Source organism: Piliocolobus tephrosceles, chromosome X, assembly GCF_002776525.5.
Source record: "Piliocolobus tephrosceles isolate RC106 chromosome X, ASM277652v3, whole genome shotgun sequence".
Taxonomy (NCBI): Eukaryota; Metazoa; Chordata; class Mammalia; order Primates; family Cercopithecidae; genus Piliocolobus; species Piliocolobus tephrosceles.
Window position 1 is genome coordinate 37206178 of NC_045455.1, and position 26752 is coordinate 37232929.

Consider the following 26752-nt stretch of genomic DNA (forward strand, 5'->3'; position numbering starts at 1 on the left):
TTTTTTTTTTTTTTTCTGTATTGGTTAACTTTATTATAAAATAAAAATCAGCTAATAAAAATAAAAAGATTAAGACTTTTTAGGCCGGGCGCGGCGACTCACACCTGTAATCCCAGCACTTTGGGAGGCCGAGGCAGGCGGATCGCCTGAGGTCAGGAGTTTGAGACTAGCCTGGCCAATATGGTGAAACCCCATTGCTACTAAAAATACAAAATTTGCCAGGTGTGGTGGCAGGCGCCTGTAATCCCAGTTGAGGCAGGAGAATCGCTTGAACCTGGGAGGCTGAGGTTGCAGTGAGCCGAGATCGAGCCATTGCACTCCAGCCTGGGAGAGAAGAGAAGAGTGAGACTTTGTCTCAAAAAAAAAAAAAAAAAAAATTTAAGGATTTTTAAACTGGCTTCCCCCCCGCCCCCCCGCCAGATACCACCATGGAAGCAGAAATTTCGGTGAGGTGACTAAGGACCTGAGTTCTACATTCAGACTAGCCGGGTTCTAATCTTACCAGTCATACAACCTTTTACAAGTTACTTAACTTTTAAAATTTTTCTGAGATGGAATTTCGCTGTTGTTGCCCGGGCTGGAGTGCAATGGCGCCATCTCTGCTCACCGGCAACCTCCGCCTCCCGGGTTCAAGCAATTCTCTTGCCTCAGCCTCCCGAGTAGCTGGGATTACACGCATGCGCCACCACGCCCGGCTAATTTTGTATTTTTGGTAAAGACGGGGTTTCTCCATGTTGGTCAGGCTGGTCTTGAACTCCCAACCTCAGGTGATCTGCCCTCCTCGGCCTCCCAAAGTGCTGGGATTACAGGCGTGAGCCACTGCGCCCGGCTGAAGTTACTTAACTCTTTTGAGCCTGTTTCCTTATCTGTAACAGTAGAAATATGGTAATAACATGAATTCCTTGTCCTTTCAGTTTTCAGAAGATTAAACAAAGCATGTGCAAAGTTGAGCATAAAGTCTGGCACGTAATGTTTAATAACTGTTAGCTTTTGCTGTAGCCATTGAGGCCAGCCCTCAAGCTGAGGAAACCAGCCTTTTCCAGTAATTGTTCTTCCCAGTTGCTTTATGAAGCTGGAACACTTCTAAATGAAGATTTGCATTCGCAACCAAATGAGACCTGTTTGTTCTGGAAATTGCCACAGTACATCCAGAATTTTCAACTGATTCCATGACTCTTGCCTTTTGTATAGTGAAAGCAAATTCAATATGATTGTGCTGCTCACCCTTCTACACATATTATACTGTGAGATATTAAAAATGGCGTGTCCTCGGGTTCACTTCTGCTTCCCTAACATAGAACATCTCTGGCCACTTCTGAGAATGGTCCTAAGGTCCTTCCTGCCTAGCTCTTTTTTAAAGATATTTGTTCTTGTGCCACTGTCACCATATGTCCCCAGATCTCACAGTCACCATCTTCTCTTTTGATGATTTGATTATTCCACTTTGTGATGGAGGGTCACAAAGTGGATACCATGAAGGGGGAGAGGTGAGGGCAGGGCATTAAATCTGAAGAGATAGATGCCAGTGGGGATGGAGAGGAAGGAGAGAGAGCCTAAGTATTCACCTGTTAATGCTTTGCCTTTGCACTTAAAATTGGAAAATTCAGACCTCTGTCTCTACTTCAGTCTTAAAGGTGAATTTTCTCTACCCAGTAATGTTTTTAGTTACTTTGTATAAGTAAGAGCTGTATGTGGCCTGAAGAAGTTAGGTACCATCCTATGGGATGATTTTTGTATAGCATATTTTCTTGCCTATTCTTCCTTTTTTTTTTTTTTTTTTTTTTTTTTTATTTCTTAGACTGGTGGGCCAGCCAGCAGAAATGTAGTAATGATCTATCCCAGGGTATCTGTTAAGTGACGTTTTGATAGTGCCACCAGGCTGTTACAAACCAGTTTACCTCTAGATAATTCCGGGGTTTATCTTTTCAATTGAGACTCAAACTGTGAAACCAAATTATGGCATGTAATACTTTCTATTAGCCATGCATGCATTTTGCCATGAGTGAAAGCCAAATGTGGCCCGCAGTTGGTTTTATGAAAGGGTGAAGGAGATTCTCAAGAGAAGTGCAAAGTAACTAATGCTTTTTCAACATAAATGTATCATATTCAGTTATTTCTCATTTGACTATGAGTCCAGTTTTGGGCCCTACACTTTAAGATAAACAACCAGAGTATTTTGAAAGCATTTGGGAGAGAATGAATTGGGGTTGGAATGTAGGTGGACTGGAATAGTGCTGGAATGAATGGATATGGTAGAGAATCTTTAAATAATTAAAATATTTTTCATTTGGAAGGGACTCAGGCCTTGTGTGGCTCCATAAAATAATGACTTCTACTTAATGTTAAGGTCAAGCTTTCTGGCTGAAATAACCAGAAATGAAATCAGCTTCCTTATAATGCAGGAGTTCCTGTGTCTTGGAGTATCCTCTAATAGACTGTTTCCCATAAGGAATGCTATCAAAAGGATCCCTTCTTTCGGGGATGCCTCTCTGCTTCTCACCCATATTGTTTATTTAAAATATTGAAAAGATAGGGCTAGGGACAAAGCCTTATGCAACTTAGAGTCCTCACTCCAGTATGACAAAATTTATTAATCACTGTTCACTTGGAGCTGTTGATTGACCAGCAAGTCATCCCAGTCAGTACATGGAGCCCATGTTTGAGTCCTGATTGCCTGTCAGTTCCCAAGAGTGGATTTAAGAACCAGCCTTATACATAATTGTCATAAGTAATTTGCTTTGGAAAAAAGCCATATGGACTGCAAGTTCTACATTTTTCTCTTTTTTCCAGTTTAAAATAAGTTTGAAGGATTTAGTCACTTTCAGAAAAGTCTAACAATATTGTATTTTTATGTAGTGTATAATAATTCAAAAATCATAGATGTGTCCTAGTAATTTTCAGGGTTGGTATGTAATAGCTGACATACTTACTTGACAAATACAATTCCAGTTTATCCTAAAACATTTCTGGTAGGGATGAAGGTAGGAGAGAAGAGATGTATCATCTCTCCTTTTACCTGGACAGGAATGGGGAACCAGTACTATGGGCATTAAGTGACTTATTTCACACAGGTTTTTTTTTTTTTTTTTTTTTTTTTTTTTTCCCTTAAGTTATAGGACCTAAATTTTGGCCCAGAGCCAGGGATGTCTTAAAACGTAACCAAGAGCTATGCAGGAATTCTACTTTGAAAAGTTTCCAAATTCCTAATGTTGAAGTAGTGGTGCCGCATCATAGTCATTTTTACACTGAAGACTAATCCTTTTCATTGTCTTTCCAGGTCTTCACTAGAGAAACCCGTAAAGTTTTGACAAGGTGCTAGAAAGAATAGTATTTGTTCCAGAAGCAGAGTAGGCTCTTGTCTCTAGTGAGGGGAGGATGCCAGAAGGGCAGGGGGGTTGATTTTATAATAGATATAATTGCAAGACCAGTTGGTAAAGTTCATCAATACCCTCTTCACTCCCATCACCTCCATCAGTGTCCAGGATCTCGCTTCCTTCAGGCACATCGTCTTGTATTTATTATTCCCAGATTATTGTTCACTAACCCTGCTCCAAGGAAGAAATAACTGTTTCTTAGTTTAAAGAACACGTGATTTTGCAGTTGAATCACATTGAGTACAAATGCTAGCTCTACCATTTATAACCCATATCATTATTTCTGAGAGTCTCAGTTTCCACAACTGAAAATAGATTTGATACTAACAGCCCCACTAGCTTATTAGTAAGATTCCTGTGAATATCCCATACTAGTGGTTCTCAACTAGGTGGAGGTAGATTTTGTCCCCTAGGGACATGGGGCAGTGTGTGGAGGCATCTCTCGTTTTCAAGGGGCTGCTGCTCGCATCTGGTAGGTAGAGCCCAGGGATGCTGCTAGACAAACATCCTGTAATATGCAGGAAACCCCCTAAAACAAAAATTTCTTCAGTCCAAAATGTTAGTAATGCCAAAGTTGAGAAACGCTGTTTGAAGCCAATGTATAACTCCTGGTGGGTGAGTCTAGGATGATATGGATATTAATGAACAACAGCCTTGGGCATGTCTCTGCCCAAGTATACTTGCTTTTTTTAAGAAAGGGGATTTGGTGGTAGATTGGAGTCTCTTAAGACTGGAACATCCTTAAAAGAAATGAAATATCAGAGTAGAGTTAACAGATTGTAAGGTTAATATATCTGTGCCAAGGACTGCCCCCTCAGGCCCATTCCAGTAAGAAGGGCCCATCCTTTTCACCTGGGGGATATACCCTAGGGCAGGAGTCTCCAGTCTCAGTCCGGTACTGGTCAGTCAGTGGCCTATCAGGAACCAGGACTGCACAGCAGAAGTTGAGCAGGGAGTGAGGTAGCATTACCACCTGAGCTCCGCCTCCTATCAGATCAGAGGCAGCGTTAGATTCTCATAGGAGCACGAACCCGAATGCAAACTGTGCATGCAAGGGATCTAGATTGTGTGCGCCTTATGAGATTCTAATGCCTGATGTTCTGAGGTGGAACCCTCCAGTCTGGAAAAATTGTCTTCCACGAAACCAGTCCCTAGTGCCAAAAAGGTTGGGGACCACTCCCTAGGATACCACTTTAATGTGCTTATTACTCCAGATGAGTTTGGAATTGTATGTTACCTACCATTGCCATTTTTTGGTCTTGTATTTTTATTTCATGAGTTCTGCTTTATTGCAACAGGTCTCATTGGAAAGTAAATCGGATAGAAAGTCTAATAATGTGACAAATGATGACTTTTTTTGTCTTGGAAAGATCTTATTAAAGAAAATCATGTGTGTGTTTTGTTCTGCCCAGAGCAGGATCTGGGTAGAAGAGGATGGGTGCTAGATTCTTTGTGTTTTGCTACCACAGATTACAGTCAAATATATAACAAGTAACTTGTTTTAGTAGTTATTTAGAAATTTCTATTCTCTTAAGATAAATTCATTGATTCCGTTGTCTAGAAATCTTCATCTGATAAATACTCATTCCAGTATTCATTTCCAAAGAAATGAATTAACTGTTTCAGAAATCCTCCAACACAAAGGTGGTGATAATACCAGGTATCCAACAGTGCAGAAAATTTTCCTGTGGGTGACATTGTTAATGGCTCTTAGTAGACAGAGCCAAGCAGTCTGCCTGTGGTGGTGGTTCCGTATCATTTTGGCATATTAAATGCAGAGGTTAAACTTTTGCTTTTTCACAGTTTGACAGTGGCTATTGACCTTTTGCTGCTTGAAACACTTTTAGGATTATTATCTCAGCCTTTCATTATAGTACATCAAAATTCACTTTTATTAATCTTACAGTTATTGTTAAAGATGAGAAAGACACTCACCCAGGTCAGTGAGCCTGAAATCTATTAAGGAAGACAGGATGTAAACAGTTTTTAAGTACAGCACAATGCAGAAAGAGGTGAACATTAAATAAATGAACAGGGTGCCCTATCAAAGACTTGGTTAATTCTGAAAAAGATTAGTGAAGGCTTGCAGAAGAGGTAGCATTTTATTTGCATCTTACAAGGAGGGAAGGATTTTTTTTTTGTTGTTGTTACTGTCTAGGGAGGATGGAGAAACCTCCTCCTAGGGAGGAGGATACATCAAGCTGAGAAATGGGAGCTTCATAAATAGGGAACCCATAAGCAGGAAGCCCCCAATGTTCATATTCTTATTGGTGAACATAAGTAGACCTGTGAAGTTGAAGTGTGCATTGTGTCAAATATTGAAATGGTAGATCAAAGGAAATGGCTGTTTAAGAATTAGATTATGTTCTTTGAAGGCTATACCTTGAACTATGAGCAGCAAAAAAATCATTACTGTTTTGTAGGAGAGGAGTGAAATCTGCTTATTCATATTTTAGGAAGGTAGCTCTGGTGTCATAGTGAAAGGTGTACTGAAATGAACATTTGTAAGCTTGGGAGGTGGTCATTGCCGTAGATCAAAGGTAAAAGAATGAGAACCTTAAATTCATTGGGGTGAAGATGCAAAGGAAAGGATAGATGAGAGGTGAAAGAACATTTGGAGGTAGATTTGTCATATTTTGACTATTCTGAGATGTACATGTTTTTTTCAAATTATAACATCTCTGGAACCTGGTTGTATCTTAACAATTGTAATTGACAGTTTTTCATTCTTAGTGACACATAAAATATTGGTGAATCTTCATATCTGTGACTTCTTAGACTTAATGTATAATACCAGCATCTGGTGACAGTTTGGATGGTGAGGATAAGTAGAAAGAGTGATTCAGACATAGCTCTGTTGTAGCTCAAGTGGAGAAGTAGTGATCTCATTAACTTAGATGGGAGGGTGTGCAGGAAGAGGAGCAAGTGTGTGTGGAGGCCAAGTTTGATTTTGGACATGTTATGGTTGAGGCAGCTGCAGTATCCTTATATGTAGTTGGCTCCTAGGCACTTGGATATAGTAATATTATTACCTTTTTTTTTTTTTTTTTGACGGATTGCTTTGTGGAAGTGTCCGTGCTGACATCCATTGTATTATCTTAAACCTGAATGAAAAGGTTGCTAGGTTAAGCCACAGTTTTCAGAGGCAGAAGCTGATGCCCACAGTAGCTAACAGGCTTACCTAAGGTCAGATTGCTCAATAAATGGCAGAACTGGAGTTGGCCCCAGGTTTGTCTGTCAGAGCCTAAGCTCTGCCACTTACTGAGGTCCAGTTACAGAGGGAGACTTGGGAGTTGTCAGCATAGGATAGATGTTAATGCCATGTGACACATGAGATTGAGAGTGAAAATAGAACATATCAGATAAGATGGCCTAGGACAAAACGTTAGCGAAAGCAGTTATACCACCTTTAGTATCTTGACTATAAGCATCACACTCTCCGATCCTGTTTCCATCATACTTACTCTCCACCATTACTTTAACCTTATCGAGACATTTTTGTTGACCCTATCACTTTTTCACTGTCATCATTACCACTTACGTGTTTCCCTTATTATTTGTGGTCATTTGTTACCATCAGTCCCTGTCTCTTCCTCCTTGGCAAAAACCCCAACTCTGGATAAACCAAACTACTCATCTACTTCCTGCCTGAATCTCCACAGCTAAATATTGATAAGAAAAATACACACCTACATTAATTAATCTTACTTTGCATTAGAAACCACAGACCTGGAAAAGGAACTCAACAATGTATAGCAATCTGCTACATATCCCTAGTCAATTTGCTTTCTCACTTTTCAAAATTACTGCTTTATTCTCCTGTTTCCTCAAATCTGTAACTCACCTCCCTTCTCGTTTTCACCTAATAACCTCACCCCATATTTAATGACAAAAGACAAGCAGCTGAAATAGTTAGAACACGAATTTCCTCATTGTACCATCCACAGATCTTCCAACCCCTTTGTATTGGTTCACACACCTCTTACTTTCCCTTCTGTTGCAAAAGAAGACAAACCCTCACTCTTGTATAAGCCAAAATCTCCTTTTGTGCTTTGAATCCCTTTCCTCTCTTGACTTGTTAGGGACTTTGCTGCCTATCGCTGTAATACCCCCATCACTCTTCCTCCATCACTAATATCCTCTCTTTATCATTCCCATTGGCATTCCTAACTGTGGTCTCATTTTTATGCTCTCTCATTTACAGCAAAACATGAAAGAATTGTCTGTATTTTCTGACTTCACTTCTTCATCTTTCATCGTCTCTCAACCTCCAGTCAGATTTCCATCCCCAACATTCACTGAAACAGTGCTTGTCGGTAGCTGATCACAGTGACTTCCAAGCAGTTAAATCCCATAGTCACATCTCAGTGCACATCAAACTCAATCTCTCATCAATATTTTACTTATCTGGCCGCTGCCTCTCTCTTGAAAAACTTCCTTGCCTGGACTTCTGTGATATCATAGTCTCCTTTCCTACATCACAGGACCCCTCCTTGTCAGTTTCCTCTGCTGGTTGCTCTTCCTCTTCCTTTGCTTGCTGGAATGCCTTCTTTTCACCAGCTGTTTTGTCAGTTCATGGGATCTCCTCTAGTCCTATGGCTTTGTATACCCATATCTTTTATGCCAGTGACTGAAAACCTGCTGTGCTGAACTCGTCCACCTAAAAATGGGCTTAGCATCACAAATTTAGCATAGCTAAAACAGAATTCTTGATTTTTACCTTGTGTGAAATCTGCTTTTCTTGTCTTTGCCACTTCAGTATATGATAACACCAACTACTGAGTTGCTCACAACCACTTCATAGATTGGGGAGATAATATTTAACCTTTGTTGTGGGAGCAAATACATGAAAAATACTGATTGCCTTTTTTTTTTTTTTTTTTTTTTTTTTTTTTGAGATGCTGTTTTGCTCTTGTTGCCCAGGCTGGAATGCAATGGCGCGATCTCGACTCACTGCAACCTCTGCCTACTGGATTCAAGTGATTCTCCTGCCTCAGCCTCCCAAGTAGCTGGAATTACAGGCACGCGCCACCACAACCCACTAATTTTGTATTTCTAGTAGAGATGGGGTTTCTCCATGTTAGCCAGTCTAGTGTCAAACTCCCGACCTAAGGTGATCCACCCACCTCGGCCTCCCAAAGTGCTGGGATTACAGGAGTGAGCCACCGTGCCTGGCCTACTGATTGCTTTTAAATGTGTGTGTGTGTGTGTGTGTTTTTTTTTTATTAATGGAAAGGGAGGCAGAGCATCTTGAATCCTCTCATATAATGTGCATACTTTTATGTCTTGAGCATTGGCTTTTATCCATTTTCAGATGAATTCATAACTTATAAAAAATAACTTACTACTATAAAAGTAGATACCAGTAGATAACTTCTTTTTTTACCTGAGCTTCCTAATCTGGGGCATATAGTACTTCTAGGAATATTGCAGGGATATGGTGTGTGTGGGGGGGGGGGCGGGGGGAGTTACAGAATAGATAAGGCAGTAATTTCTTGGTTTGGGATTTTTGTGTTAGCAATATCTTCTTGGTTTGGGATTTTTGTGTTCTTAAAAGATTTCATGACATAAAGATGAAATTAAAACATATATAAATATATTATGGTCTGGACTTGCAAATCACATGAATTTTTAAGAAAAAAAATAGAGCCTGCAAATAAAGTTCAGGTTTGTCTGCCATTTGAGACTCTGACCAGGAATGCTTTATAGATAAGTGTTCACTCCTGGCTGCTGGTAGGACCACTTTGAAAGAAGACTTTGAAACACTACGGTTCATGATTTTCTTTTTTTTTTTTTTTAATGAATCTTGTCAAACCAGTTGAAATGAATGATGAGAATTAAGTTTCTCCAAGAAGAAGTTTAAATCAATTCCAAATTATCTTTTAGTTTTCTTGGGTTAGTGTTCATAATCAAGGGAGAACCAGAATGTTCAGAAAGCCGGACTGAGACCAGAGAACTCTTTGTAATGAGACTCAAATGATTACCTGCCCGTCATGAATAGCCATGCATCTATTATTTCTTTGAGAGTGGGGGCCCCTTTCAAATTAACGAATACTCAGTAGCATCCTTTTAAGTCAGACATAGAGCAGCACAAGCATTTTCTCCAAGAAAAGTGGTTTGTGTTGGTTTTGTGTCTTCATTCTCCCTCTGCTTATTCTGCTTTCCCTTGACCTTCTTGTCTTCCAGTTCCTAGTGCAGAAGGGTTCTACACTGTAATTACTATTAGAATAGGGAAATAGAAAATGGCTATGAAATGTTCTGAGTCCCACCGTGAAGATAACATGTAAATCAAGTGAAAGACTATATTTTTCTGTGCTGTTTTTGTTTGTATTGTTGAATTTGTGCTATTTGAAAAAATATTAAATCATTATTTCCTTCTGACAACTTTCTCAACTAGTTGAATGTTAATACTATCTTAATAGCAGTTAATCATTCAACAAACCTTTGTTGAGTACCTGCTAAGTACCAGGCTATCTTCTAGGCACTAAAGGTTTAGTTATGAATGAGAGTAAAGAAGTTCTTGCTCTCATGGAGTTTCATTCTGATAAGGGAGATAGACAATAAATATGTAAACACACATATAATATCAGATAATATTAATGCTGTGGAGAAAACCAAAACAACATCTCTTTTCTTTTTTTCCTCCTGATAAAACTACTACAAACAGTCAAAACACCCAGGTAACCCTGAGCAAGCTACCTAATTTCTTCATGCCTTTGTTTTCTTATTTGTAAAGCACATTTACGCTGTTTACCTCACCAAGTTGTGGTATTTTTAAAAAGAGAGATGGAAAAGGGTTGGGGTGGTGAAAGATGCATGTGAAAGCCCTTTGTAAAATATGACTGTAGGCCAGGTTTGGTGGCTTACGCCTGTAATCCCAGCACTTTGGGAGGCCAAGGCAGGTGGATCACCTGAGGTCAAGAGTTTGAGACCAACCTGATCAATATGGTGAAACGCCATCTCTACTAAAAATACAAAAGTGAACTGGCGTGGTGGCGGGCGCCTGTAGTCCCAGCTACTCAGGAGGCTGAGACAGGAGAATTGCTTGACCCAGGAGGCAGAGGTTGCAGTGAGCCTAGATGGTGCCACTGTACTCCAGCGTGGATGAAAGAGCGAGACTCCGTCTCAAAAAAAAAAGGAGAGGGTGCTGTAAATGTAAGGTGTTATTATTTGTGCTTGTTTAAATGGAGTCTGGAGTCAAAGATTTGTATATTTGGTGTATCTCAGTAATTCTGTCTGCATTGTTTGCTGTTTAGATTATAAACTACTGGAGAGTGGAACTCATGCCTTTTGGGTTGTTTTAGCTTTCATTACTGTTTGGTTTTAGGGAATTTCTAGTAAAATATCAATACTTAATAGTTGCTGTTACTCTGTAACACAGTGGAATGAATTGAGAAAAGGATTCAGTCATCAGATGGATGATTGTGCTAAATGATATTTTCAAAAACCTAATCCTGCGGTTCCATAATGTTAAAATAGAAGAGTTTGAGCAAAATTGTCCCAGCCTTAGTGGAACAAAAAGCATTTTCTTTTTGGCATGAATTCTGTGGTTTAGGTACAAAATAAAGCATTTTATGTCAAAAACTTCAGTCTCCATGATCCGGTATCTCAGCTAGTATCTCTCTCAAACGTGTAAAAAGAAAAGTGGCCAACAGAAGCAGTGTATTTAAAAGCCCTAGATATATCCCTTCTTAAACACCTACTCTGCTATAATCTAGAGAAGCAGTTTGCTCTAAACGAAACCATTTGGTCTTCTAATTATGACTGTTGTCCTGTACTAAAAGTGATGTTTTTGTTTTTTTTTTTCAAAGGTACGTCAGCCTGTCATATGTATCAACAACCATGTATTTTGTTCGATTTGTATTGATTTGTGGTTGAAGAATAATAGCCAGTGTCCAGCTTGCAGAGTCCCCATCACTCCTGAAAATCCTTGCAAAGAAATTATAGGTAAGGGACTGTTTTATATACACATAGGAATAGGTTTGAAACAATCTCCAAATAATATATATTTTGGGAAGATTGAAATAGACTATTTTCAGTGATGCTATTTGGCCAACATAATACTGAGTGGATGAGTAATTTGTGTAATGTGTATGTGGAGCAACTGGAGCACAAGGCACTGAGAGGTGCTAATGGAGCTTACATTTTCATAGCAACTAAACCAAAAGAAAAGCAGCAAGTGCTAAGGGCCTCCCCAAAAAGCCCAGAGAGTTCAGGCAAGAAACTTCAGCTAAGAACATTGAGAAGGGCTTCATAAGGTAGGTGGCCTTTAAGCTGGACATTTGAATTTAAGGATGGATAACATTTCAACTGGTGGAAATTAAGGAGGGCATTTCCTGCAGGGAGAATAGCATGTACTAAAGTTTAGACACAGGAAAACACAGAGCATGTTTTTAGAAATGATCAGTAGTCTACTTTGGGTTCGACTACTGAAATAAGACAGAAGGTAAATTGAGACTTTAGTGCAGAGAACCTTGAATGACAGCTAAATCAGGGACTTGCTGAAGGACTGAGAAGAAGGGTGAATTGGGCATGATGGTTTTGAGCATGATGGTATGATCCAAAATGTGCTTTACGAATATTACTCATGTGGTAATACATAGGTTGGACTATAGGAGTAGACAGGATGTGAGTAGGTCTGGTAGGAGGCTTTTGCCTAGGTGATAGAATATGTAAGTGGATTAAGGGTAAAAAATAAATTCTGTGTAACACTAATATTGGTGGGGAAGGGGAGGAGTAAAACTTGAACTAGAGGATCCTTGAAAAAGAAAACTTCTAAAGAGCCTTTTCAGAGTTTGGTTTTTATTCTACTCATATACGTTATTTATTTTAGGTTGCAAAAATTAAAATGATTTCTACTTGTTTTTGCTTTAGGAAAAATTGAAAGTGAATCTATAATTAGCCAAGGAGAAAACGTTTTTCAGAAAACTTAAGAAGTCATTGTTAATAGTCCCAAGTTAGGGAAAATGGACTTAAATTAAGATTTTTTTTTTTTTTTTTTTTGAGACTGAGTTTCGCTCTTGTTGCCCAGGCTGGAGTGCAATGGCGCGATCTCGGCTCACCACAAACTGCCTCGTGGGTTCAAGTGATTTTCCTCCCTCAGCCTCCCGAGTAGCTGGGATTATAGGCATGCACCACCACGCCCGGCTAATTTTGTATTTTTAGTAGAGATGGGATTTCTCCATGTTGGTCAGGCTGGTCTCGAACTCCCGACCTCAGGTGATCTGCCCGCCTTGGCCTCCCAAAGTGCTGGGAATTACAGGCGTGAGCCCCTGTGCCCGGCCAAGATTTTTACAAAGCAAATAGAAAGGAATATATTTGCTGCAGAGCAAAAGAACTGGTAGTACTTAGGAAATAAGAGATATGAAGGAACAATCAGAGTTGGCTCTTGGTACCTGGGTGAAGTCTGGTAGAGGACTAGTTCTCTGCTGTGTTGCATGCTACAGGGTTAACCTCTGTTTTTTGTTTTTGTTTTTTTAACCTGCTGAATTTCACCAAGGAGTCAAGTCTTTTCTTGCAGAATATGAACTTTGATCTGAATATTTTCCCGTAGCTTTTCTTCTCATCCCATATCCTACCTTTATTCATTCATACCTAAGTGGTATTTCATAAATTCTCTCAAGGAAAATAGTTCATCTCTTTTTGCATTTGGATAGAACATCCTGAAAAAGAACATCTGTAAAATGCCTTTGCTATTATTACAATGCTAAGAAGTACAAAGAAGGTAACCAGAGCATCAGTGAAGAGCTCTCAGGAAGATTCATTGTGAGTGCATTTGTAACAAGTCATGACATATAGTTAATGCCATGACTTACAGTCCATTGTAACTAGGCCGTTAGAATCCGTGAAAAGACACATTAATCTACATACATAGGTATATAGCAGTAATACTTTTTTTTTTTTTTGAAACGGAGTCTTACTTTGTCGCCCAGGCTGGAGTGCAGTGGTGCAATCTTGGCTCACTGCAAGCTCCGCCTCCCAGGTTCATGCCATTCTCCTGCCTCAGCCTTCTGAGTAGCTGGGACTACAAGTGCCCACCACCACACCCAGCTAATTTGTGTGTGTGTGTGTGTGTATTTTTAGTGGAGATGGGATTTCACTGTAGCCAGGATGGTGTCGATCTCCTGGCCTCATGATCCGCCTGCCTCGGCCTCCCAAAGTGCTGGGATTACAGGTGTGAGCCACCGCACCTGGCCAGTAATACATTTTTATATAATCTGTTGGTTAAATGTAAATATAATAATTAGTTTTGTTTTATTATTTAAATATAGTCTAGTTTTCAGAATTTGAAGTAGTCCAAATATGATAATATATAGCCCTTTGCTGAGTTTGCTGTGATAAGATATATAAATATGTAAACACAGTATGAATGTATTACTGAAGATATTTCTTATGGTGTTATTTGATGTATTTTTTTTTTCCTTAGGATTAGGATAGAGAAAAAGCCTAGATGTTAGCCCCAAGTGTGTATGTAAGGGGAAGGGTAGATATGAAGCTAGGAAGCTATATAAAACAATATGAAAAAGGATCATTTTCATTCTTCCCGAATCAGAACGAAAAATTAGGATTTTTTTTTTCCTATAGGAGGAACAAGTGAAAGTGAACCTACGCTAAGCCACACAGTCAGGAAGCATCTTCGGAAAACTAGACTTGAATTACTACACAAAGAGTATGAGGTAAACAATAATTAAAGTTTAAAATTATGTTAGCAGTGAATTCAAGGTAAAAACTGACCTACCTCAGACCTCAGACTTCTTAGAGTAAATATCCAATGAAAATTAGTTTTAAAAGCTTATAAAAAAAATTATTTGATAAATGCTTTTTCTTTTTTCCTTTTGAAAAATAGAAGAAAAAGATTTTTTGTTTTATTTATTTTTTTTCTTTAAGTACCAAGGAAGAGGGGAATGGGATTCCAGAAAAAAAGAACATTTGGAAGCATTTCTTTCTTTTTTTTTTTTTTGAGACGGAGTCTGGCTCTGTCTCCCAGGCTGGAGTGCAGTGGCTGGATCTCAGCTCACTGCAAGCTCCGCCCCCCAGGTTTACGCCATTCTCCTGCCTCAGCCTCCCGAGTAACTGGGACTACAGGCGCCCGCCACGTCGCCCGGCTAGTTTTTTGTATTTTTAGTAGAGATGGGGTTTCACTGTGTTAGCCAGGATGGTCTCGATCTCCTGACCTCGTGATCCGCCCGTCTCGGCCTCCCAAAGTGCTGGGATTACAGGCTTGAGCCACCGTGCCCGGCTCTTTTTTTTTTTTAAGTTAAAATTTGTATATCTACAGACATGTCATTTTTATTTGCTTCCTCAAGAAGTTGGGAGAAAAAGGAAATCTCCTTGTGAAAGCCAGACCAACCTCTACAGTCATCAGTTGCTTCTGCCTATGAAATTACGGATGATTATAAACCTGATAAAATGCTAGTAAAGTAAATACTATACTTTATGTCAACTGCCAGCACAGAGATTTTAGTGTGAAACGTGCTATTTCCTAATTATTGTCTAAAGGTGAATGAACAGGATGATTGAACATGGTGATGCTATTTTTACAAATAAATTCATGCTAATAGAATACACACACTTTTGAATAGTACACATTAAGCCCAGTTGTCATTTTATATGTTGACTACAGAAGGAGATACTATTGATCCCCTCTTTTGACTCAAAATGTCTTTCAGTTTAACTGTATATGTGGAAGCTACTTCAACTGCCTCAAAGATTTTTGGAATGCAGTGGGGCATAAATACATGATTAAATAAATGTTTATTCATATATGTGTTCCCCACATATATGAATTTGCTTGTTTTATAAACATGCTATTTAAGTTGAAATGTATTGCAATTTAAAATAGTAAGTAGTACTATCTGTGTGTCATTTAATGCTAAAATGTATTTTTATATAATGAATATCATACTCAGATAGTAAACAAATTAATCCTTTGGAAGATCACTTGAGCTACTTGGGAGTTTGTTTTCTAACAGAATTTTTAAAAACCTCAATTTAAGGTTACATATTTATTATAGATGAATAAATGGCATCATAGTAAGAAGTTCTAACCCAAATGTTTAGTGACTGGTTTTAAGATAATAAGCAGTTCCAGAGTGGGAAAGCTAATACTTGAAATAGTAACAGTAGTAATTGAAGAACCAGCATCCAGAAAAGTTAAAAATTCAAAATTAACTACAGATATTATTCTGAAATGAAAAGTAGAAGGAAATGATAGATGGCTTCACTCATACTTCAAATATAGAAGTGAAAATATCAAACAAAACCCTAACGATCATCTTTTCCTTTTTTGAGACAGTCTCACTCTGTCACCCAGGATGGTGTGCAAATGGCGTGATCTCAGCTCACTGCAACCTCTACCTCCTGGGTTCAAGCAATTCTCCTGCCTCAGCCTCTCAAGTAGCTGGGACTACAGGCGCCTGCCACCACACTCAGCTAATTTTTTATATTCTTAGTAGAGGTGAGGTTTCACCATGTTGGCCAGGCTGGTCCTGAACTCCTGACTTCAGCTGGCCCACCCTCCTCGAGGCCTGCCAAAGTGCTGGAATTACAGGCATGATCATCTTGATAACTCTGTACAGTCAGCCCACCATATCCAAGGGTTCATCATCTGTGGATTCAAACAACCAAGATTGAAAATTAAAAAAAAATATATAAATAATGCAGTTTAACAACTATTTGTATGACATTTACATTGTATTAGTTATTATAAATAGAGCCAATTTAAAATGTATGGAAGGATGTACATAGGTAATATGCAAATACAGCACTAGCCATTTTCCATCAGGAACTTGAGCATCCATGGATTTTGGTATCCCTTAGGGTCCTCGAACCAATCCCCTGTAGATGTGGGGATGAGGTGGGGACAAACTGTACCTTTTTTTTTTTTTAACCCGGCCCCCCTCAATGTACTTTTAAATTCCCCTCAGTAAAGCAGTTTAATGTTTTTTATTGTTTTTTGTTTTTTTTGAAATGGAATCTACTTCCCTGTTGGAATTCATGTGACTTTTCTTATTTTCTGGATGATATCTTAAATAGAATCAAAGGTGTTTGGCATTTTTAAAAATCACAACTAACATTGAATTAAAATGAAGGCAACATAAATCCCAATTTTTATCAGTCAGGCCACATTTTGAGATTTTAAACTGTATGTGACTTTCTCCCTACAAAACTCTTTTGATGTGTAAAGAATAATCTATGTGTCTACAGAATTTTAAGTACAAAATTCAAACCATGTTGGCTTCAGTTTAGCATATGTATGTATGTGTTTAGTGTCTATGCCTGCCTCATGACTATGCAATGCTTTTTCAGGACGAAATAGATTGTTTACAGAAAGAAGTAGAAGAGCTTAAGAGTAAAAATCTCAGCTTGGAGTCACAGATCAAAACTATTCTGGATCCTTTAACCTTGGTGCAGGGCAACCAAAATGAAGACAAACATCTAGTCACAGATAACCCAACTAAAATTAACCCAGAAACTGTAGCAGAGTGGAAGAAAAAACTCAGAACAGCTAATGAAATCTATGAAAAAGTGAAAGATGATGTGGATAAGCTAAAGGAGGTAAGTTGTGGCTTTTAAAAATCTATTATGGTTGTTTTTAAAATAAGTACCTTCAAAAGCATAAATAGCCATATTATCTTGACTCATCATCAGATGATGTGTGAGGAAAGGACAGAATCTCTGGATTAGCATTTATATGCAATAAGAAGACTTTTTCTCATTTAAATATCATTAACTGCCAAGAAATACCAGGTGGTTCCATTTGTGACTGTAATTAGAGACTGTAGGGCTTCTTTATAAGACTGCATCTTCTTCTAGAAGAGTAATGCCAATTTAAAGGATGTGTTTCTGTTTCGTCCTCTTTGTGGTTTGCTATAGTTTTTTTAAGCTTGTATCAGCGACTTCCCCTGTGTACCTAAAACACATACCCATTTTTGCACCTGTGAAAGGAAAAGTTTTGACCTTATCTTTTCTATTGCTATCACTCTCTTATTTTTAAGATTGTAGATAGATAAATAAAGGCTTAATGACTAATTCCAGAACAGCAATAAGCAGCTGCTTTAGAATACTTCGTGCAAAAGAATATTGTGGTTTATGAAACTGGTTCATTTTTTTCAATTATTCTTTGAACAAGATACAGCATGGTGAAAAAGGCAAACCTCTAGGATTTTTCAGCCTAGAAAGGGAGATAAGATCCATGCCATCAGCACTAGATGTTACAGTCAACTCCTACAACGCTGTCTTGACCCAAGTGACCAGCCTTTAGCTTGAGTTCAAGTTTATCCGCAGTGGAATTCTCTTGTGCTCTATGGAGATGGCTTTGTAGTACTCAGTTCTGCAGTCACATACTCAACTATTTGCATTTCCTTAAAATACTGTTCCTGTGTGAAATTTCTAAGTCTTATCTCCCAAAATTAGTAATGAGATCCATATGGTATTTTAAAGAAGTTCCCCAGTATATTGGCTCTGAGTTCCTCAGATTAAGTAGCAGGGAAATATCTGCAACTTAGATGTTAGATGTGAACTATCTTCCACATGTAAAATAAATGTTGTTTGGGTTCAGAAAAGGCCAGGGTGAGGAGAAAAGAGAACCTAGTGCTTTTAGAGAAAATAGAAACTACAGACATAATTGTACTGAGTGTGTTATAAGTGTGTAGGAAGGGGAAGTGTGTAGTTTCTTTGGGTATTGATGGCCAGCGTTAGTATGTTGATTTGTTAGAAAACAAGAGGATGCCAAAAGGAATGCCTACTGGGAAATTACAATTTGTCAATTTGCCTTATTCCCTTTAATTTCCCTGGTTCTTCTTGAGCCATTGGTAAGCATATATGGTCTCCTTTGTAGTTATTAAACTTGTTTAAAGTTTTGGCAGTAAATACTTCTTAGAACATGAGGCTTATAAGGGTGACATGAGGGATGGATGTTAAAGAAGAATACATAAAGCACAGTTACTTTTCCTTTGCTCTTGTAATGGTCACATGTTAAATTCAATACTCAAAGCTACCCTGAGACTTCAGAATTATTTGGGATATTGAATAAGGCCATTTTCAATGCCTAGTGATGCTAGTGGGTAATAGGCTATAAACTGGGACATAAGTAAATGAAAAAACATGGATTGCAGAGACAAAAACTAAAGTGTGGAGTGCAAAATAACAACATACTATAAATCAAATACAGGAATACAAAAGATTCAGAATAAAGGACTACTTAGCATGAATGACGTGGACTTTTTTTCTGATGTTACCTGGACTGGATGAGTTTTGAACCATCACGAGGCCAGTGTCATTACCCAATCAGTGTTGAGAATGCAGAAGAGTTAGCTGAAATATTCATTATTCTTTTAGGTGCAACAGGTAGGAAGAACTCTGCCCTTCCTAACTTTTACTCACCTAACCCTCTTGAACTTGAAAATATCTCTGATAGTTGAGGAACTAGCAAGCCTATAATGAGAAAGTATTAGAGAGTCAAAGGACTATTGAGAGACTTCGAAATACAGCCATACAGTAGTGGTGGGGGCAGGGAGGGGGAAAGGAGATCAAATGAGTTTCTAATTTAAGTTTGTCATCGTCATCAAAAAGCATTCACTAAGTGCCTCCCCTTATGGTGCTATGCTTGAGAGCTTAATTCGTTGTCTGCATATATGAGGAAGTAAATGGCTTTCCTTATATCTTCAGAGAAGCAGTAATGGTGTTTATCAATCACTTAAAGAATTAACTCTCCACAGTCCTGGTTGGTGTGCATCCATAAAGATAAGCAGATGCTTAGAGCCCAGAGGGAACCTGGATGGGTCTAAGTAAGGGAGTTAGACTTTATGCCCCCAATAATGTTCTCTACCTTATTACTCCTGTGATCCTTGCGATGCAGCGTATGTGGGTAGATAGGTAATACAGTCAGAAGTTCTGGAAATTCATAAAGTAATGGCCAGATTTTTGAAATACGTTTTTAAGGCTTCTTGGTTTAAACCTTTTTTGGTGACAGTTATTCCTGTGACCCATTCACTTTGAATATAAATGTTCTAGTCAAAGAATTTCCCTTGCCCAGGTTAGTGAAGTTGGTTTCTAGTCTAGGGAGTGTTATTTTTATTTGTAACACATAAAAGCAGTGAGTAGGGAATTTAAAGGAAGTAGCTTCTAAGAAGACTCTAAAATTTAAGCACACTAGTTAGCACACTAGTTTTCAGTGTGTCCAGAATCAGTGTTGAGCCTCTAGATTTTCTAGCAATTGGTGTCATGTTAGGTAATTTTTAGGTGTTACACAATTCAAGAAAGAAAATCATACTTGGAAGGTTTTTGTTTAATCAAAGAACAATTCATGTAATTTATTAGAAAATATTGATCCAGGCCGGGCAAGTGGCTCATACCTGTATTCCTAACACTTTGTGAGGCCGGGGCAGGTGGATCACTTGAGGCCAGGAGTTCAAGACCAGCCTGGCCACTATGGCGAAACCCTGTCTCTACTTAAAATACAAAAATTAGCTGGGCGTGGTGGCACACGCCTATAGTCCCAGCTCCTCGGGAGGCTGAGACAGGAGAATCATCTGAACCCTGGAGGTGGAGGTTGCAGTGTGCCAAGATCACATGACTACACTCCAGCCTGGGCAACTGAGCAATACTCTGTTTCAGAAAATATGGATGGATGGGTGGGTGGGTGGATGGATGGATGGATGGATGGATAGATAGATCGATCCAATTTTGAGGGCCCTAGAAGTTGTGAGCCAGAACATTGGAAGGGCCTTTTTGAAGAAAAAAATCAAGTGGTTAAATCATATTAGATTTGTTATCACTAGAAAAAAATATTTTTAAACAGCACCCCAGAAATCAATTTCATAGCTCATGAATTGACTCTTCAGCATTAGTTTGCCGGTACTGCATGTGGTATAATGTTACCTTGCCTAGAGTATTCAGTTATGTGAAAAAGAAAAAAAATTCCATATATATTTGCCATTAGTATGGTTCCTTAATGACTGTAAGCTAACTAACATAGCTTCGTTTATTTCCCTGGATAGGAGATTTGCAAAGTGCTTGGGGAATATGGATTTAAAATGCTTAGTAGTATTCACAGTTTCAGAAGTCATTCCCAGTAGCGATTTTAAGTTTCTGAAGGCCATGTTCTACTATTCAGTTTTCTGATAATATTATCACTCTAGAAAATACAGATGGCTCATGTTGTAATTTTTACAAGGCACTTTTGTTTTAGCTTTTGCTTAGTTTCAATTTGTTCTTTTAGGCAAACAAAAAATTGAAATTGGAAAATGGTGGCCTGGTGAGGGAGAATTTACGACTGAAGGCTGAAGTTGATAACAGATCACCTCAAAAGTATGTATTTTGCTCACAGAGCAATGTTTCAGTTTATGTCAATATTTCAGACTTGGCTGCTGTGAGGGTTTGTTTTTTGCTTGATTCTTCATTTAATCATGTAGATTTAGGTAGAATGGCTTGCCTCTAAAAGTCAAGTTTATACTCTGTGTTGTTGGTAAAATTTTAGGCTCGGTTAAGGCTAATTTTAAAGAAAGAATTTTATGCCTATCTTTTTTTCTTATCTGATGAATAATGTGACCTAGCACAAGTGAGCATTGACTAAGTTTTACATATAACTGTTTAATAGTACTAACATAGTAGTGAGATTAAGGTAATGCCCTTTAGTTGTTTTCTTAGATAGTCTTAGTAATAGTTAATGTTCATATAATTCTTTCTCTTTGCAAGATACAACAACCTGTAATGAAGAACTATTAGTATTCTCTGTTTTCAGATGAGAAAATGGAGGCATAAAGAGATTAAATTAATTTACCTAAATCTGCACAAGTGGAAGTATTAGAAATAGCATTTGACTAGCTGGGCACGGTGGCTGATGCTTGTAATCCCAGCACTTTGGGAGGCAGAGTTGGGTGGATTGCCTGAGGTGAGGAGTTTGAGACCAGCCTGGGCAACATGGTGGAACCCCATCTCTACAAAAAATACAAAAAAATTACCTGTGTGTGGTGGTGGGTGCCTGTAATCCCAGTTACTCCTCAGGTGGCTGAGGCAGGAGAATCACTTGAGCCTGGGAGGCAGAGGTTGCATTGAGCTGAGATCACTCCACTGCACTCCAGCCTGGATGACAGAGCAAGACTCTGTCTCAAAAAAGCAAAAAGAAGTAGCATTTGACCTTAGATAGCCCAACCTCAGAGTCTGTGCTCTTAACCATTACACTAAAAAGCCTATCTGAAATAGAATTTAGGACATTGTTCATTGAATTTTTTACTGATTTAAAACTATACAATTAAGTGAATTTATTCTTCCCTTATGGAATAATTTTTATTCCATTCCAGAAGATAAGAATTTGCAAGCATTGGACTGCTTAACAATTTGTTCAATATTTTAAGAAAGAGTTGGGATTTAAGGGTTGCAAATGGAGAGAAGATCGCAGGCAGCACTTAAGGTTCTTCTTTTTCTAGGAAAAAAAATAACAGATGAGAAGACAATATGGCCCCCAATGTCCAGCAGCCTCTCTGAGGGATGGCATATGAGAACTCCACACTTTCTTCCCATCCAACCACTGGACTTCATTTCTTTCTAATGGAAAAAGACAATACAGGAATAAGCAAACAATAGAAATTTATCCTACCAGAAATAGCTCTCTGCTTGTCATTTGAAAAGCAGGAAATGTTGCCCTTGGTAAAACCAGATGTGGTATCAGGAAATGGCGGACGCTAACCATAATTACTGGAGGCAGAGATAACTAACCAATGAGAAAGAAGCATGGCTTTTACGTTTAAATAGTTTCTTCCCCTGTGCTCTCCAACCCCGTTTTTCTTTCACTTCAGATAATGTCCTACTTTGACAAATTAGTGAAATAACCTTAGGAAGCGTTACTGTTATGTAGTGGTTTGAATCTCTACACCTATCATTTATTGGCAGCTTGCCTTGCTGGTCATAGTAATGCTTGTCCATTAGCCATTTCCCACAGCAGGCTGAATGGAACAAAAGCTATTTTGTTTGTAGCTCTTATTTCTTGAAAACTTGCCCACCAGATTTCGCATTTAATGCCAGCCACAAGGATGTGTGTTTTAAAATATCCATGGGTCAAACTGGATAAGGAACTGAAGAATCTCACCTGAGGAAACATGGCCTCTGTCAACTCTCAAAAAAGGAGCTGCACATCTAAATTCAATATAACTTTAGGATTTTCCATCTTTAACTTCCATTGCTTCCCTTCAGGGGAGGGGAACAGTTCATTTGAAAAGTGATTTGAGCTGAAAACCGTATTCCAGATCAATTTGCAATGCATTGAGGTATTAAATGCATTGCATGTGATTTATAGCCTTGTTTACTCTGTATCACCAAACCCTAGTGGGATTCAGAGAAAAGCTGACCACAGCTGAAAATACCCACATCTGGTTCACCTGAGGAGAGCTCCGTTTGTATGGGAAAGAATAAGACATTTCAAGAGTTCACAAATAAATGCAAGTGAATAAAAATCACCCATTCCATTTTATTCCCTTGGTTTAGGAAATACCTTGACTAATTATTTTTCTCGTTTCTACTTGGTTAGGTGTCAGGGTATACTTTTTTATACACTTGGCCTTAGTCTCCAATGTATCCTACAAGTTGAGCAGAAATATTCTACAAATCATACAGAAGAGAGAGCTTTAAAGTTTACACACTAGAGAGGGAAAAAATACTAGGAAGGTGTATTAGCTCAGATTGTCATAACAAAATGCTATAGGCGAGTGGCTTAAACAACAGATTTATTTTCCCATAGTTTTGGAGGCCAGAAGTTACACATCAGAATTTGGCAGAGTCGGGTTGTGACATGGGTTTTCTTCCTGGCTTGCAGATGGTTGCCTTCTTGTTATGTCTTTATATGGTTGGGGGAGAGAGAGAAATCTGGTCTCTTTTCCTCTTAAAAGAACACCTAGTGACCTCATTTAGCCTTAATTGCTTCCTAAAGATCTTATCTCCAAATACAGACACATTAGGGGTCAGGGCTTCAACATAGGAATTTGGAGGGGAGGGTGAGGATATGACTCAGTCCATCGCAGAATGAATTTCTTTCTAAGATGCTCCAACAGATATCACGCTGTTTCCCAAAAACTTGACTAAAATCTGGTGTGAACAAAGGAGATTCAAATAATATTTACCTTGGTCTAAAGAACATGGTATTGTATAAAAGCTAATATATTTTACATACAATCTTTTTAAAACAATGCTATAATCTTTTAAAATGAAGATGTTGGTTATCTGGACGTTTTTCCTTCCTCGATTTTAACTTAAAATCTCTCTTGAGCAATGTGGCAGATAGCCTACTAAGCATGTTCTTCTAGGTTTCCATAATATTCATCCTGTTCCTTGCCAATAATTCGTTGTCCTAATATCCAAACTCATGGTCCAGAAAATGCAGTCTTTTCCTTTGGCTTTATCTATTTAGCCACTTTCTGAATTCTTATTATGCTTCTAAATGTATTTATTTCACCTGGAGGAAACCACCTGTTTGGCCCTTCAGTTTCCCCTAACTTGGACTCCTAAGAGATTTGGATTTGATCTTCAGAGCTTAAGGGGTGGTGATATGACCTTTAAGTTTATAAGAGTAATATATGAAAAAGACTCCACTTGCTAACCCAGAAATAATGATTTTTTTCTTACTTAACATTGTGCTAGATGCTTTGAACAAGCTAAATACTCTCTCTGACCCCTAAAGAAGGTTGTGTTCCCTTGCTGTGATTTCTTATTACCTGTCCTTTCCCTTAGCACATGTCACAACTGCTAATAATTAACACTTTGTGTAATTGTTTTATGACTTTGTTCTGTTTGAGCCAGGGGTATAGTATGTAGTCACTATTGTAACCACTGCATTTTATAGGATTCTGGCTTCCGTGCTGCTCCTACTACATATCTCTTGAGTAAATGAATTAAAAAACATAACTCCTATGACTGAGGAAACATAGAGACAAATCGAGAATGTGGGATACTCAATAGGAAAAACGACTAGGTTTCTTCTAAGTCATTGAGGGAGAGTGCTGCTTTATAATAAAAGAGAACTATGAAACTTAATAACCAAATGCACTGTGGACTTGTTGGGATACTGATTAGTAACAAACTGATTGTTGAAAGACATTTTAGAGGCAGCTGGGTAAATCTGAATACGAAGCAAGAATTAAATGAAATGATACCAAGGAATCACTCTTAATTTTGTTTAGGTATCATGGTTACTTAAGAAAACACCATTTATATTAGTCCTTTTGGGCTGCTATAACAAAATACCATAAACTGATTGGCTTATAAGCAACAGAAATTTATTTCTCACAGTTTTGGAGACTTAGAAGTCCAAGATCAAGGTGCCAGCTGGTCTGGTGAGGCCCATTTCCTGCTTCATAGACAGCTGTGTCCTTTTGCTGTATCCTCGCATGGCAGAAAGAACAAAGGAGCTTTCTGGGACATCTTTTTAAGGGTATTAATCCCACTTATGAGGGCTTGAACCTTTTGACCTATAGGCCCCAGAACCTTACCTTTAAATATTATACCATCACCTCCTGATGGCCCTGCCTCCAAATACCATCACATTAGGGATTAGGTTTCAACATAAGAATTTATGGGGGACACAAACATTTAGTCTATGGCACCATATTTTCTTTTAGAAATGCATCCTAAAACATAGACTATAAAATACTTTAGCAAAAGACAAAGGATATACATACAAAGGAAATAAGACAAAAATCTTGATAACTGTTGAATATGCATTATGAGTAAATGGGAGTTTATTATGTTCTCCCTACTTCTGTGAATGGTTAAAATTTTTTATATTAAGGGGAAAAAATCCAGCAAAACATGGTCCCTGCTTCCAGAAAAGTCATAGTTAATGAAGGCATGACATGAAAATATATGAAACGAATGCTAAACAGATATTAAGCCAAATAATAGAGACAGCAGTATGGGTTCAGAGAATGGCGGTTAGGTTGCAGGGATAAGGAAGGTCTTTATCAAAAAGGATTTAAGCCCAGCTTTGAAGAATGGAGATTTCATCCTTCAAAGGCATTTGAATGAGAGAAAACAGCATGTGCTGTTAGGAATACTAAGCGGTCCCTTCAGCCCTAGTCCTTTTTCTCCAGTAGTGGTAGCCACATATTGTGGTACTACTCAGTTAAGCACAGTAACTTTCTTCTCACATTTATCAGAGCAAAAGTCCATGTAATTTTTACATCTCTCTATTGTGACCACCATCACTCTACTTTTATAGCTTGGTAGCATGACTCCACTATGTCCACCACTTTCTACTCTAAGCAGAAGGGCCTGTTCTCAGTCTGAATATGTAGTGGGGAATGTGAAGCGTGTCACACCTCCACATGGTAAGACACATCAAGAAAGGGAAGAAGCTGAAGGGAACAATTAAGTACTGGATTTCTTGTATTCCTAAATTCCCTTGACTTTAATTACTACTCCTAAACTGTGCCAAGCAATGTGGATATACTTATCATTGGTAGAGTTAGATGTTCCTTAGTGATTTTTTAATTTGAAGAGATGTGAAGAATTGATTTGTAAAGCATCTGAAAGTTCCATGCCCTCTCTCCATATCACTGTTCAGTTGTGCCACCTTTTTTTTTTTTTTTTTTTCTAGCCACTTGAGGCAGGGATCATGCTATGTCACCAACTATTATGAAGATTTAGTAGAGCAGCTATTTTTGTCCTCAGCTACTAACTCACCTTAATAGTATGGGATATTCTATTAGCTCATTTGTATCAAACTTGGTTATAATTGAATTAATGGTTTTTCTTTCTATAAATACGTATGCAGGAATGTTATGTTTTCTGTCATTGTGTCTTTAGTGAGATCTATGGGTTTGATAAATGTCTCCCTGAGTGCGTTTCATTTTACGGCACAGCAACCCCAAGGCTTGTCCTTATGGACAAGTCTTCACCCATGCCTCAGCTTCTTTTGGGAGAGGATAAAGGCTCTAGATACTCTGGGCAATAAGTAGTATTTCCTGTTATTAATGAAAAGAAGTGTTCTGAAGAGGAAGGAATAGACTTCATTGATTGTGACCTGGGCTTGCTTCCTTTTTTGCTCTATTTTTATTTCTTGAGCCATCAAAAATGAAATTTAAAATCAGTTATCTTAGGGCTTTAATAATTGTCTGCCTATATGTCAGATATTACAAATCAAAATCAAAATCTTTGACCTCACATTCTTTCTTGAACTACAGGTTCATGTTTTCATCTATCTTTTTTGTGCCTTTACCAGAGATTGTATGCCTCAAATTTACTACAGAGCATGGTGGTTAAGAACTTAACTCTGGAATCAGACTTCTTGAATTCAACTTTCCCTTCTTCCATTACGTCCCTCCTTTCCCTACCCAATTCATTTTTTACCATACTCAAAATTGTCTTTTAATAAAGTACATATCAAATTA

At 38.3% G+C, this 26752-nt stretch overlaps 1 protein-coding gene across 1 annotated transcript in view; it reads left to right on the plus strand.

The window, feature by feature from the left end:
* Positions 1 to 26752, plus strand: part of OBI1 (ORC ubiquitin ligase 1) — a 43273-nt gene that overhangs the window by 2076 nt on the left and 14445 nt on the right. The window contains exons 2-5 of the mRNA XM_023185909.1: positions 11186 to 11321; positions 13959 to 14050; positions 16683 to 16931; positions 20596 to 20684. Coding sequence (XP_023041677.1) covers positions 11186 to 11321; positions 13959 to 14050; positions 16683 to 16931; positions 20596 to 20684 — 566 coding nt within the window. The remainder of the gene's footprint in view (positions 1 to 11185; positions 11322 to 13958; positions 14051 to 16682; positions 16932 to 20595; positions 20685 to 26752) is intronic.